This window comes from Coniophora puteana (genome assembly GCF_000271625.1).
Source record: "Coniophora puteana RWD-64-598 SS2 unplaced genomic scaffold CONPUscaffold_26, whole genome shotgun sequence".
Lineage (NCBI taxonomy): Eukaryota > Fungi > Basidiomycota > Agaricomycetes > Boletales > Coniophoraceae > Coniophora > Coniophora puteana.
In genome coordinates, this window is record NW_006913078.1 from 1 (window position 1) to 13,408 (window position 13,408).

Consider the following 13,408-nt stretch of genomic DNA (forward strand, 5'->3'; position numbering starts at 1 on the left):
GAGAGAGAGAGATGCAGAGCTCTATAAATGAAAATAGTTCAAAAATTTGGCCACCATACGAAACCTACGTGGGAAAAACTTCGGAGGTGCATTTTCTGACGTTTTGAGCATGTCCGAATTTGAATCTGAAGTCAGATTCTACATAAAAAAATCTTGTTCAACTTATATTAGTTTGGATGACTTTGCTTGTTCGGTTCTGTAGTCTTGAACCAGACGCTCTTGATGACGGAACTTTTTCGGCCCTATGGGCAGCTCCGCAGAGCGTCTGGAGAATTTTGACCGTGAAACCTTAGAGCATGTCACGTAGTAACAAATTGTAACGCAATGTAACAAGCCTGTTACCTTCAATTTCCTTTCACGGATGCAGCACGTCTCAATGAAGTTATGCCCTCTGATGTGAAGCGGGTCTGAACCCGCTCGTTTACACGGTCCGGTCATGACCGTGACCGTGACCGTGACCCTTGCGCGTGAGGCGAGCCTCCGCGCTCCGAGTCCTCGGCTATTGAACGTTGAACCCGGCCCCTGCATCGTGTTTTGCCCGCTGCCGCCGCTGCCGACGTTGGCCCTCGCAGCAAGACTGAGGAAGTACGCACCTGGGGATCGCAAGTACATCTCCTGGAGCGGGTCTGAACCCTTTGAAAAACTATGGGCCCATCCGAGAGAATAGTTATTTATTTGGCTGATTGTACATGGGCCCTCTCGACACAATCTAATGTGGTCGGCCTCAGATCATAGTAGCTCATCATATATAACGTCAATATAAGGTAATATAACATATAATAATGTAGTTACATTGTCATGGGCCGCCCCGACACCATTGCATAGTGTGAGCAAAGTCGGCTCATCCGCGAGGTTGCACTCGTGAGCCGACGTCCGCTGAACCGAGACCATCGGACGTTTTGACCGTCCGCTGAGCCGAGACCGTCGGACAACGATAAACTGTATAATGTGATGGCGTCACCGGGAGCTCAAAGTAATTGGGTAATATTTACCCTGGTGCCCTGAGCGAATAAGCATAGGGGGGAACACACGAAAGTTTTTCGAGCCGTATTTACTCAATTTTAGGATCTAGCTTCTGAGCTTCGACTATACTATCAAATAGACCTAGCACAGCCCACAAACGAATTTTGGGGGGTAATAGATGAGAGACGCGTTCAAGATACTCGATGTACATGCATGTTTCACGACGGGCGCGTTGTTTCATCGAGGGCACAGGCATGGTACGGCTAATACAAAACAACATGCTCTAACACGGTCAACTCCGGCGCCGTCGGAACGAGTTGGTTCGGAGTTTATCCGTGGGAAGAAAGCTTGTCAGCATCGAACGGGCTTTCAGCTCACTCCCTTGTTTATTCCCTCTCCTTTGCGAGAGACTAGCAGTTTGCCCATATTTCCACTCACGCTTCCCAAACGGGCATATAGTGTTCCCCCGGAGGACCTCCCTCGCTTGCGTAACTATTCTTCGTGTTTGCACCGGAGCCTTTGTTCGCCGCAAGAGGCCATATAGTTCTGTTGCCGGTAGTTCACACTAAATCTTTCAAGTGGGATAGCCTAGCAAAACGCCGAATCATTCACGCTGTGTATCGTCAGCACGAAGCATTTTGAGACCAAAATAAGCATTGCTAGTACCTATTCCCGTCCATCTGCTGCAGCCATGCTAACCCACATGTTTGCAGATGAAGCCCGACGATCGTTCGCAGGTAGACACTGCCAAGTCACATATCAGAAAAACACATAAACAAGAACAGGTGGATGAATCACCAGCTCGGGGAGAGGTGTGTGTATTTGATCGCGTCAACGGTGCCAGCATATCTGAGGTACTGCCGATGTCCTCCAGCAGAAGCGCGCAGCCAAAAATATACGCGGATCATCTCCGGAAGACAAGGAAGCGCTTGATGACGTCGTTATTGAGGACGACATAACACATGCGAAGTGCTGCGGTGCTTTCATTGGATTTGGAAGATGTGACATAGGGAAACTCGATGATGCCCTAAATTTTGGTGAATGGAACAAACGGGACCTTGACCAGAAGGAATCATCTCGTCTAGCTGAGTCATTCAAGCGTGGGCTCTACCGATTTCGAGCTGAAAATGCAATCCCTGTGCTCCTCGAACGCTCCCTGCTCGTCGAGAACACCTTTTCCAGCAACCCCATGCTTGGGTTGGACCTCCCGGTGACCCAGTTTACACGTGAATTGAAGAAGAATGATTTGCAGGGTTGCGGTGGCCAACACCGTCGGAGCGCACTTGGGCTTCACTACAACCGCATCAAGTCGCAGTACAAACTCCTTGAAAACCAAAAAAAGGAAAATTTTCAGCTTTCGCAAGAGGAACAGAAACACTGGGGCGAGACGGATGAAGCACTCCGCAAGCAGCTCAAGCGGACGCTCAAGCTTGAGCAGCAGTGGATTTTTGCATTTTACGATTGCGGTAAGAAAATCGGTTATATTCTTTATGTCCTGAAGAGATACTTATGTTCTTTATAGAGGGTATGTCTGATGAGCTGGTTAACGAGCTCGGTCACCACCTGTCACGCAACAACAGCCTATACGAGTATAAAGAGGGTCCAGAAGAGCGTCTGATTAGCACTGTGCGTAAACGGTTATCAAAAGGACAAGACTGGAGGGGCACTGCGGCACCCTCGAAGGCACGCGGCGCTGACCGGCGACACGCAGAGGTGCTTCACCAACCACACATGTTCAACACTCTGGCAGCTATGCTCAAACACGGAAATCACTTCACCCGCGGTTCCCATTTTACTGTCCACAAATTTTACGATCTGATGACATCGAGTTATGGAGGGGTGAGCCGTATTATTTACTTTTCATGTGTTTGATCCCACAACGTTACGTAGGTCATTGCTTGGTTAACCTGCTCAATGGGAAAGCGCCTTGAGTGGTGCTTCAGTGATTTCAACATTGACGTCAATGAATTTTCGCAATACAAATCTGCTTTCAGCTCTCCCGACTCTGTAATGCATGGCACGGCTCGCGAATGGATGCGCCAGGCATATCACTCCATCTGCGTTTCCGATGTTGTTCCTGGTTCCCTCTCGGATGATATCATGGAATTCATTGACAAGGAGTTTACCTTTCACCTGGGAACAGAGACACTAGCATCACGGGGCCTAGGAAACAAAGCAGACCAAGGTTATACAAATGCATACGATGCCTACGTCGATGGTGTTGTTTCTGCACTTTTCGACTACAGCAAAAGATATGATCGTTCTGGTGAAGTTGGTATGCATCCATCCAAAGTACAAACGGCCGTCAAGTGTTGCTGGATGAAGGCATACATCGTATTGAAGCATCAAGATATCAGCGACAATCTGCAGTCTTGTCCATACATGCCTTTTGTCACTGTTTCCTTGGTTCTTACTCTCGCACGCAATTGCAGGCAAGTAGAGAGAGCTTGGTTGGAGGTAAATAGTTTCCTGCAGCACAGTCTGTTTTTATGCTGAAGATTGACCATGAATGTACGCGTAGGTTGGCCAGTGGCACAGCCCATTATTTTCCTTGGTAGGCGTTCACCCGGACAACGAGTCTCTCGTTGGCTCGGTTACCGCCGATATGATCTATTCGTTCTTTGCTTTGCCAAACATCAATAAGGAGCTACGTGCAAGTTTTGTGGACGAGGTGAGTCGATCACTGAATTCCTACAATATCCTGAAACTCGCACTCATCAACATATCATATGTTTACAGGTCATGTGGGTCCTCGTTGGAAATTTTGCTGCATTCTTGAGACTTGACCGGCAGCTCAAGTCCATAAATCTCCCATGTCTTCCTAATACCATAGATCAGGTTCTGCCAGCTATTGGGCTTAGCGCCGACGGCAAGAGGCCTGCAACAAATGAGGAACTAGTCGCAATATTCAATAGAAAGGACCGGCGGCGCGCTGAGCATCGACAATCCAACAATGACCTCAACAACCACAGCCTCACTAGATCACTGGCAGGGAAAGCTGCATCAAATACGCCAGGGCCCTGGACTTCGACAGCTTCTGGCTCGAAGCCATCGATCAAAAACACGAGTCCTGAAATGGATGACCGCAAAGCCATATACGAGGAGTACAAAGTCGCCCATGATGCACTCAGGAAATCGCCAAAGACAACCTACAATCACGAGTTGTCACAGCCCGGCTGGCTTACTCCCTGGGACCGCAAGCAGGCCCTGCCAGCCAGCTTATTACAGAACTCGTTCCGTGGACAGAAAGCACTCGGTACCCATAATTACGAATGGACGCTCCCGTCACCACACGTTTCTTCACGTACCTTGAAGGTTCTTGCTGCTCTTGCTCTTCTCAGCCAAGGAGTTGCCAATTTCTACCGCTACGACCTTCTATACACCGCTGACAGTGCAGCCTCATATCTTCGCTCAGTCATCTCTACCACCGCCGCCCCGTACATCATCGAGTCCTCTGTCGTTAAGCAAGAACACATGGGTGCACAGCTGCAAGAACAAGATAGGCTCACCACAGACGAGCTTGATTGGCCGGACGACTTTGGCTACAGCGCCACATTTGCACGCCAATTCCAGGCCACTGTCTCCGAAGAGATGGACATTCTCCAAGAGCACACGTTAATCAAGGAACAAAATGCGTACCTTTCCACAATAATGGATGCGATTCAAAAATGTCCTTTCGCCTATCCTATGGGCGCGCCCGCCAATGACAGTCACTGTAGCTCTCAGCCTGTCCTCCAAACACAAATACTTGCACGTGTAGATGAACTGGCAGATGTGATTTCCATTTTTACCCATTTATCATGTGTTGCTCACTATCACTCCCACAGACTCTCTCGCTCAGCGCATGGTGTCATCGTCAAGGCATACAGGTCGACAACATCTACGCAGAAGCATCTGATATACCCTTGGAACAGCATCTTTATTACACCCAACAGAGAGCACCTAAGCGAGTACCTGCTAGCCAAGATCACCATGCTGAGTTCATATTCATGAGCCGCGACAAGGAAGAGTCCTTAATGAAGCTCTGGCGTGTGGATAATGCTAATCTCGAGAACACGTTGTCGGAGGATAGCGTTTTCAGTAATATCCCCGATACCAGCAATGCTAAAGGAGATACACCACCGTCTGGGATGGATTCACGTTCCAGTTCACTCAGGCTCTCGTCTTCTCCACCGCCTAACTCATACCCTCCGAATGAGAACGAACAAATGAATGCACTGGATACCTGGCCCCGGACTCACGTTCAACCACACTGTAGCCATGAGTACCATCCCGGTCCCCTTCAAGAAAGCAGCTCCACAGCGCTTGCAGATCCGTACTTCATCCATGTTCCTGGCACTACCACTACCGGCAAGTCTCGAGCAGAGCACCAAGATGCTACCAAAGACACTCCCGTGGAGCCGACCTACGCACATAGTGACTACAGCTCAGATTTTGAATCAGATAGCAGCCAATTAACGCTCCCTGACCGCGTCTTGGCATATTCAAAGGCATCAACAATGACGACGCCCATTTCCAGGTATTTCTCCATAGAGTCTAATGACAGAGGGGTGAATGTATCCTCACGTTACATCAGTTCAAACAATGCTTCCAGAGAGGAGCTGCGCAATAATGACAGTTAGTGCCGCTCTGTGCTTCCGATCTTCTTGTCGGAATTTATCCTTGTCAGGAACATTAACTTGCCTTGTTATTTCTTAGGCCCATTATATTTCCCTCCTTCGCCGAGTACGGGTGTGACACACTATGAGGCACATTGTAGGCATCTTCATCTTTGGATTATTTTCAAACTGTTGACGTGTTTGACAGCATTTTCAGGTGAATACTGATGGTTGTATCAATATGATTACGTACTTATGGAACACTGCAGATGAGGAGCGGGATAAATCTGCCAAATGGTCTGACCACATACCGCCTTGTTAGTCAGCTCCTTCTTTCATCTATGTGGTGTATTTCTTCCATCGGTGATTTTCAGCTTCTCAGGCAGCATCCGCTTATAAGGATGCTGGCCAGTACGCCTCCCCCAAGGCAAAGAGGCAGAAACGCACCCAAGCGAGGGTTCAGCAGGTCGAAAGTTCGCCTTGTTTTAACTTTATAAGTCCTGCCAGACCATCTGGTAAGCTGCCTTTTGCCAGACTTAATGAAATGGCATCAGTGACCACTTTTCAGGATACCAAGCCATGTGCCGTGACGGCGACGATGACGAACCAATCACTCCGAAGGGAATAAAGCGTAAACATAGCCAATCAGAGATCGAGAAGCAAGGCAAGGCATCTGTTCGTGTCGCATCCACTCTCCCGGCCTCGCCTCGACAAGATAGCACTAGCCCAGGTGCGTAATTAGCATGTAGACTGCACGTTTTTGACTAACGCATGGCCAGTAATCATGACGACCCAGCGCACTGATGCGCTAATCATTCCCAAGGAGTTTACAGAGCCTAAAGTTAAACAAACAACATCTAAACGGGCACAAATGTTGGATTTTCCTGCAAAGGGCGGAAAATCAGGCGCATCAGCCATGGAGGGGCGTTCTTTTACTTGAGTACATGTTCCTGACATCGATGGTGTTCACGCGTTCATCCGCAATCATCAATGTAGCAGACATCTCGACGGATGCATCAACCAAATCCACGTTATATAGTACAGACATGCCTCCGTTACCCTTTGGCATTTAGACAGCAATAGAAAACAATACAATATCATTTTTATACCATAATGCATTGACAGGACGATAGCAATGGAGGAACAATAGGGGAAGCCCCATGTTGACGATACTAACTGAGGAAAGAAGTGTCAATTAATTCAATACCCCACTTCCTTTGAAACGAGGGCGAGGCATGCTAGACCAACAGAGGGACGTATGGGATTCAGGTTCACCATGCGAAATTACTCGTATCTTCAATATTTCTGCCCGCTTTTGTTTGGTTTTTGTTTGTGCTCTTGATCAGATCCCCTTGAGATCAGATGCGCTCTCGATCTGGACATCATCAATCACAAGGCAGCCTCGCTGCGCTACGGCACTTGGGGATCTTGCCCTACTATGTTGCTCTATGGGAATCGCCATCCCATTGTACTGGAAACGAAAACTCGAACACGAGTAGACACAGTGCCCGTGGATATCTGTCGTGCAGTCCAGAACCCTACATCGTATACGAATCCCGAGCACCAACACGAGATATGCCACAGCCACAATGCCAAACATGTACAATGCCAAGCCGGGCATAATTTTGAATATACGAGTAATTTTGGGCCATACTCCCGTTGATAAGATAACGGTCCCTGAGCTGGCGCTTCGTTCGTCGCCATCCTTTCCTCCCCACCTTCTTCCCCTCCCTATTTTCGCGTTGTGGATCCTCACGGTCGCAGGATTGGTATGTCGCTCAAGTTCTCTAACGTTTACACATGCTTATTTCAGCCCTGCCAGGACTACGGAGCATGTTTTCAGTGCGTGCCATATCTATCGCTTTTGGGCTATGAACTCACGAAAACCTGCTCCCAGATGACGATAACCCTCTTCCCGACTCCGCTTGATGTTCGCAAATCACACCTTGCCTCCGTCCGATTCGACTCCCAGTTTGCTCATGATTCTCCCTCCTCGTGGCATCCAATGCAGAATTCGCAGGTACGCCCTCTCGCTTGAACATCATTCCCCACTGATGAAAATGTCCATACCAGACCTGAGCTCGCTACCCATGAGCTCATGCTCTACCACGGTCAATTTGTGCCCCGCCGTCCGGCGCGCCCTATATTGTCCCTGCGCCTTGGCCGGCCCGTCCATGGCCAAGTCCTTGCTCTTACGCTATCCTTCCGCAAGGGTAAACCGGCAACCCGCGTTCGGCGAGCTCACACCCATGCCCAAAGCCTCCTACACGCTTGGGTGTCCTGTTTGTGTTAGTGTGCTCTGCCGCGTATCTGGGATTCCCGGCACTGGTCTAGGTAAGTGTTTCGCAAGCGGTACTATGATGCAGGTTAATCTTTTACTCACGGCGTTTCTTTGACCGCTTGACCGCGGGTCGCTGCCGTTTCACTCCCTCATAGTTAATATGCGGATGCATATCACTATCACTCTCATCCCGTTTCCGTATGCAGCCGTGGTAGGTTTTGTTCCTCGTCTTCATTTTTGATATCACTGATTATCTTTTATTGAGCGTGATATTATGTTTACAGGCAGGTACGTAAGTATCTTTCAGCTACAACTTCTTATGGTAGATTAGTTCTGTTAAATGTTCAATATGTCTCGATTTCAATGTAACACAATTAAACTTGCTCAATTCCGTGCATTGTCCTTTTCCCTCCGCAAATGTTACAAACAATGAGCTAGAATGATTCAGGAGTCGGTGTCTGCATCAATGATATCGATAAATGAGTGCCTTCATTTTGGTGATCGCTTCGTTGCACTGGCACTCAGGCTGATGGTGATCGCCTTGAACAATCTGATGGGATGTGGGGCATACAAGGTTTTTTCGTGACAATCAGTTCCTGATCTATGTCATACTGATATCACTGCTTCCGTGCTCATATTTTGTCTTCCTTAGTAAAGGGTGATAGTGAGCGGGTGCGTTTCGTGGCAGGATCTGGAATCCTGCTGTTGTATTTTGTGATTGATTGTACTGTATTCTTACTTTTGCTTGGTTACGCGTGGTAACAACATGAGGGTTAGGGTCAGTGGGTCGCATTGTCAACCATCCTCCAAATTATGAGCCGGAGCGTAGCTCGGCGTGTCTTGTGGTTATCATCAATAACACATAGACTCCGTTACTCACAATCCGTGTATGTTCACAGAGAAACCCCGTGTTGCCAATATCCTCTGTGTCAATGTCTTGCGGCGTTTTAGTTTCATCTCACCTACAAAATATTCATTCGAACTGCTGACCATTTATCTCTCAAATAACACATGAATCTGAATGACATTTTGTTAGTTCCACAAGACATGCCTTGCTCCGCTACGTCACAATTGATGGGAAAAGACGTGGAAATTCAGAGCACGTGCGTACTGTCGTCTGTTACATGGCAGAATCAGACAGGTTCTAGACCAACCACGGCCTACCATGTCATGGCGCTATGCAATCGAATCTCATTTGCTCCATGAGGTTTCCCAATGACAGTTGTCCTCCCCTGTCTTGGCGAGTCAGGCCTATCATGGGGGCTTGCACCTTGCAACCGTGATGTCTCGAACTAACAAAAACCTATGTTAGATCTCCTAAACCTTCAGATCTATCAGCCTCTGATGGCATGACGATCTTTCATTGGGATATTGATGAGAGTCAGGAAAAAGTACCACCAACCGAAGTACGGGGTTAGACTCATTGATATGACAGAGTACATCCAGGTGCCTGAGGCCTGAAGGCCTGTGGTTTGAGGTGGCCCATGCCACAGCTACCGGCTAGGCCGGAAGCCCGGACAACGCGAGTATGCAGCGGTTTGTATCATTACATGTTGGTGTGGCAAATAAAACAGCAGATAAACCATGGTGTAACAGAAATAATCAAAAACGTAGCTATAGAGACGTGAGGCTCGAAGCGGGGGAAACTCTGATGAGACGCGGGCATGAGCGATGAAAACAGCGCCTCGCCAGCGGGAGTCGCACTAAGTCTCACGGCAGTGTGCGGACGAACAGGGCCAGCACACTGTGACGAGCTTGTATACCCGAGCGCGCGGCACCTTCACACGCCAATTTGCACGTTCAGACGGGAGAAAGGAGAGAGAGGGCTCTATCGAAGCCCATACATCAATGGGGAAAGAGGTCGCTGCAGGTGCCGAGAGCCCGAACTGTGGCGAACTCGGTGCTGTGATCGACGTTTGGTACAGCGGGGGTTGGTACTTGAGTGACAGAGCGTACCTGAGCATTTGGCATCTCATACAACACCAGGGATGGACATCGGTGGAGGAATAGAGAACGATGGTGGCCGAGGCTGCTTGGTGGAGCTCGAGACTGCGATTGAGGTGAGTGCAGGCGTTAGAAAATTTGAGCGACACACGAATTCAGCGAGTGGCCACGGCGGAAAATCAGGGATGAGTAGAAGGAGGGAAGGGAGGAAAGGACGGTGAAGGACGGGCGCTATGCAAGGGTTTGTTATCTTATCGATGGCCTGGCCCAAAAGGATTGAAGGATTGATGTCCGAATCAAGGGTGAATCTGATTTGAAAAGATCTCATCAAAGACACAAACAAAAACCAAACAAAAGCGGGTCATAATTTTGAAGATACGTGTAATGCAATGTAATGTATTAATGCCTCTCGTCAGTAAAGATCAGATACTCACGTTTTCGCGCTACAGGTATGTCATTCAACAACCATGTTAGCGTCGTTACCCACAACATTGGCGGTAGGTGATTCCTCTCAAGTCGACTCAGAAATAAAGTTGATAGCGCCGTGCACTGGAGCACGGCAAAGCCCGTTACCGTTTACCTTTAGAGTAGTAAATGTTTTGAGAAAGCGTCTGACGCGCCGATGTACTTTTTCTTTGAGTCCCTGACGCGCAGGTATGCCAGCTCGTTTACAACCATTATCATGGGAAGCGACCGGACCTTCAAGGAAAGGATGTCTTCCGGACTTAAGTAGCTTAAGTCTTCATTCATATCCTACAAACATCACGTGGTGATATGATTGTGTCCAGACAATGCGGACTTGAAAATATCCATCGTGGATATTCCGGATTCTTTATCACATAGCTTATGGTTTTAACTGAGCAATTACCATGGGGATAGATACCCATCCAGCAATACTGGAGGATGGAACGAAATAGATGCTGGGGACGGACACGACATGCCATGATCCACGAAAGATGAATAGCATACCTAATGCTTCAATTTCTTCCTAAGACGACGTCGGCAATAACATTGTCAACGACGTCTAGCAGCCTGAGTATAAGGTTAATAGTGGAATTAGCGTACGTCACCACACAGCTGAGCTGGCTGTTACCAAACTTGAAACCATTCACGATTGCAAACTCGCCTATAACACAATGCGTGGAGGAGATCCTCCACTGCAATGCAGGACATCAGGAGCTTCTATGCTGCTGACAAAGGCTTCATGGTAAACGAGAAGCATGATTGGTAATTTGCTAAATAAGGTCGTACATTGCTATCAAGGGGACAAAGGAAGGGGACAAAAGCGCTCGTCTGACAACAATTTGTCTCAATGCAGAAAATGGCAGCGCTGCAGTCACATGACTAGAGCCGATTTTTCAATCGCACCGCGAAGAACTGGGACGTTAGCGAAACCCTCTAACCCAGCTACCATAGACGGTAACGGGTACAAGGCAGCCTCGCTGCGCTACGGCACTTAAGGATCTTGTCCTACGATGCTGCTCGTTGAGAGTCGCCATCCCATTGCACTGGAAAGGAAAACTCGAACACGAGGAGACACAGTGCCCGTGGACATCTGTCATGCAGTCCAGAGCCCTACATCGTATACAAATACCGAGCACTAACGCGAGATATGCCCCAGCCACACAGCCAAACATGTACAATGCCAAGCCGGGCATAATTTTGAATATACGAGTAATGTCGCGTTCTTTTGACTATGTGGACCTTGTTTTCCTACCCTTCAAACCCACTTTCTTTTCGGCCTCCGCATTGATGGCATCTTTGACAACCAGATGCGCTAACTCGTCGATAGCTATCTTTGTCAACATAGAGCTAACTACAGGACTCGAAAAGAAAATTTGCCACATAACCGTCAGCCAACCGCGAAAAGGAAAAGATCGGAACCCATCCGATAGTTCTATGCTGAGTAGCGCCGTGAACACACTCTGACGCCGCTAGATCATAAATATCGGGCAGGAGCCGACACGCTGTTAGTAGACGATGTTGAGCAGGGGCACTCAAGTGCGAACACCATCGCGTGACTGAATATTATGGGTACATGTCCAACATGCCAGGCTGCATACTCGCGACGATGACGCGCGGGTCAGGCCGGAGGAATAACTTGAGCTCTGCGGGCGTCTTGGCAGACTCACTCGACATTCGCTCGCCCTAGCCTGGCAATATTTCTTGTAGCTAATGACTCGGACGATGCCTCCATGTGTGTGGATACTACAACTCGCATGATGATAAGATGCGAGGAAGAGGAAGGGGAGGGGATGGGAGATGTTGAGGGACTGGAAGACTTGGGCGATGACTGGCCCACTCTTGTAGATGAAAAGCCCTGGGGCTTTACGCATTGGGAAACTGTCTGAACATATTTGGACGTCAGGGGACGTAGGGCTCTGGATCTTGAAAAGGCATGGACAGAGGGGACACCAATGCACGTTCCGGTCAGTCAACGTATTCTACTATTCAATGCAATTCGCACTCGAACAATTCTGCTTCAGCAAACTAGTCGATCCCGTCGCCTTGTGGGCATGAGATGGTGCAGCCCACATTCAACAACGGTTCGTAAACGGGTGCGGAAGTGTGACTTGGGGCGTTCCCCGGTCCTGCAAGCAAGCGGAGGTGCTGTGAAAAGCACAGGAGTTTACAACTAAGCAACCGCGAACAAAAGCCGGCCACCTGCTTGTGGGTAGATTAATCTCCCTTCTCCACTTCATTCAAAGCCTCGCATTGAGACAAACGGCTGAATTAACTGGATGACCAAACGCTAGCGGTTATCCAGACACATGTCTTTTGATCTCAGAGTTAGATGGGTGCCAAAAGAAGTATGAATTTCATCGTGCCTGCTCTCCTGATTACGATAATGCAGCACTTACAGTTAGTTGCATATCGATAGACCCAGACGCGCTTACTGGAGCCCCCGAACCTAATGTCAGCAAATGGAGCGGGTGGTGTCTTGAGTAATTCAGTACCTTCCCCGTATGTATGTTCGGTGCTCTCTGCTCACACACGAGATCCTTTCCTCCCCAGCTGTTACTCAAGTGCATTCACTAGGCATAGGACTTGTCCCGTTGCATAGGCCTAGTACCACCACACAACATCCCTATGGCTAGTATATAAAAGTTAGGATAGAATATAGTCCATCATGTGCTTGAAGTACTCAGCCTCTTGTATCCCTGTTTTCAGCGAAAGTGACGTAAGGACGCGGCGATCCTCGCACGTCGCGTTCAACGGGTTCCGCAACGATTGCTGGTGTCTTCAGAGGTGTGGCCCGCTTTTGTTTGGCTTTTTGTTTGTCTTTAGTGGGGTCTTTGTCAGGTTAAATTCGCTCTGGATTCGGATATCAACCCTTTTTGGGCCACTGCGTGGATAGATAACGAGCCCTGGGGCAGCGCTCGTCCATCACCATCACTAGAAAAATATTCCAATACAATTTGCCAATTTAGTTAAAATACCATGGCCGAATAGTTTAAATAATCTTTGCATACCTGTCCGAAAATTATCCGATCCAGGCACCGAGTTTTATTTAAAATAAAGTTTGTGAAAGTATCCTTATGATTCTGTGACGGGTGACAGCAAATATTTAAAATACAATCTGGCATAGCAGCCGAGTCATGAGCCGGACTGGGCTGTCAAA

General features: G+C 48.4%; 1 protein-coding gene across 1 annotated transcript; it reads left to right on the top strand.

The window, feature by feature from the left end:
- Positions 1–1,676: 1,676 nt before the first annotated feature.
- On the top strand, positions 1,677–6,501 carry CONPUDRAFT_78406 (uncharacterized protein; the record flags this gene model as incomplete). Its single annotated transcript, XM_007777682.1, has 12 exons — positions 1,677–1,775; positions 1,838–2,429; positions 2,486–2,802; positions 2,854–3,420; positions 3,485–3,634; positions 3,703–4,737; positions 4,791–5,580; positions 5,662–5,718; positions 5,831–5,878; positions 5,936–6,076; positions 6,130–6,291; positions 6,341–6,501. 12 exons carry the CDS (start codon positions 1,677–1,679, stop codon positions 6,499–6,501), a joined length of 4,119 nt encoding a protein of 1,372 aa, XP_007775872.1.
- Between the last annotated feature and the right edge of the window lie 6,907 nt (positions 6,502–13,408).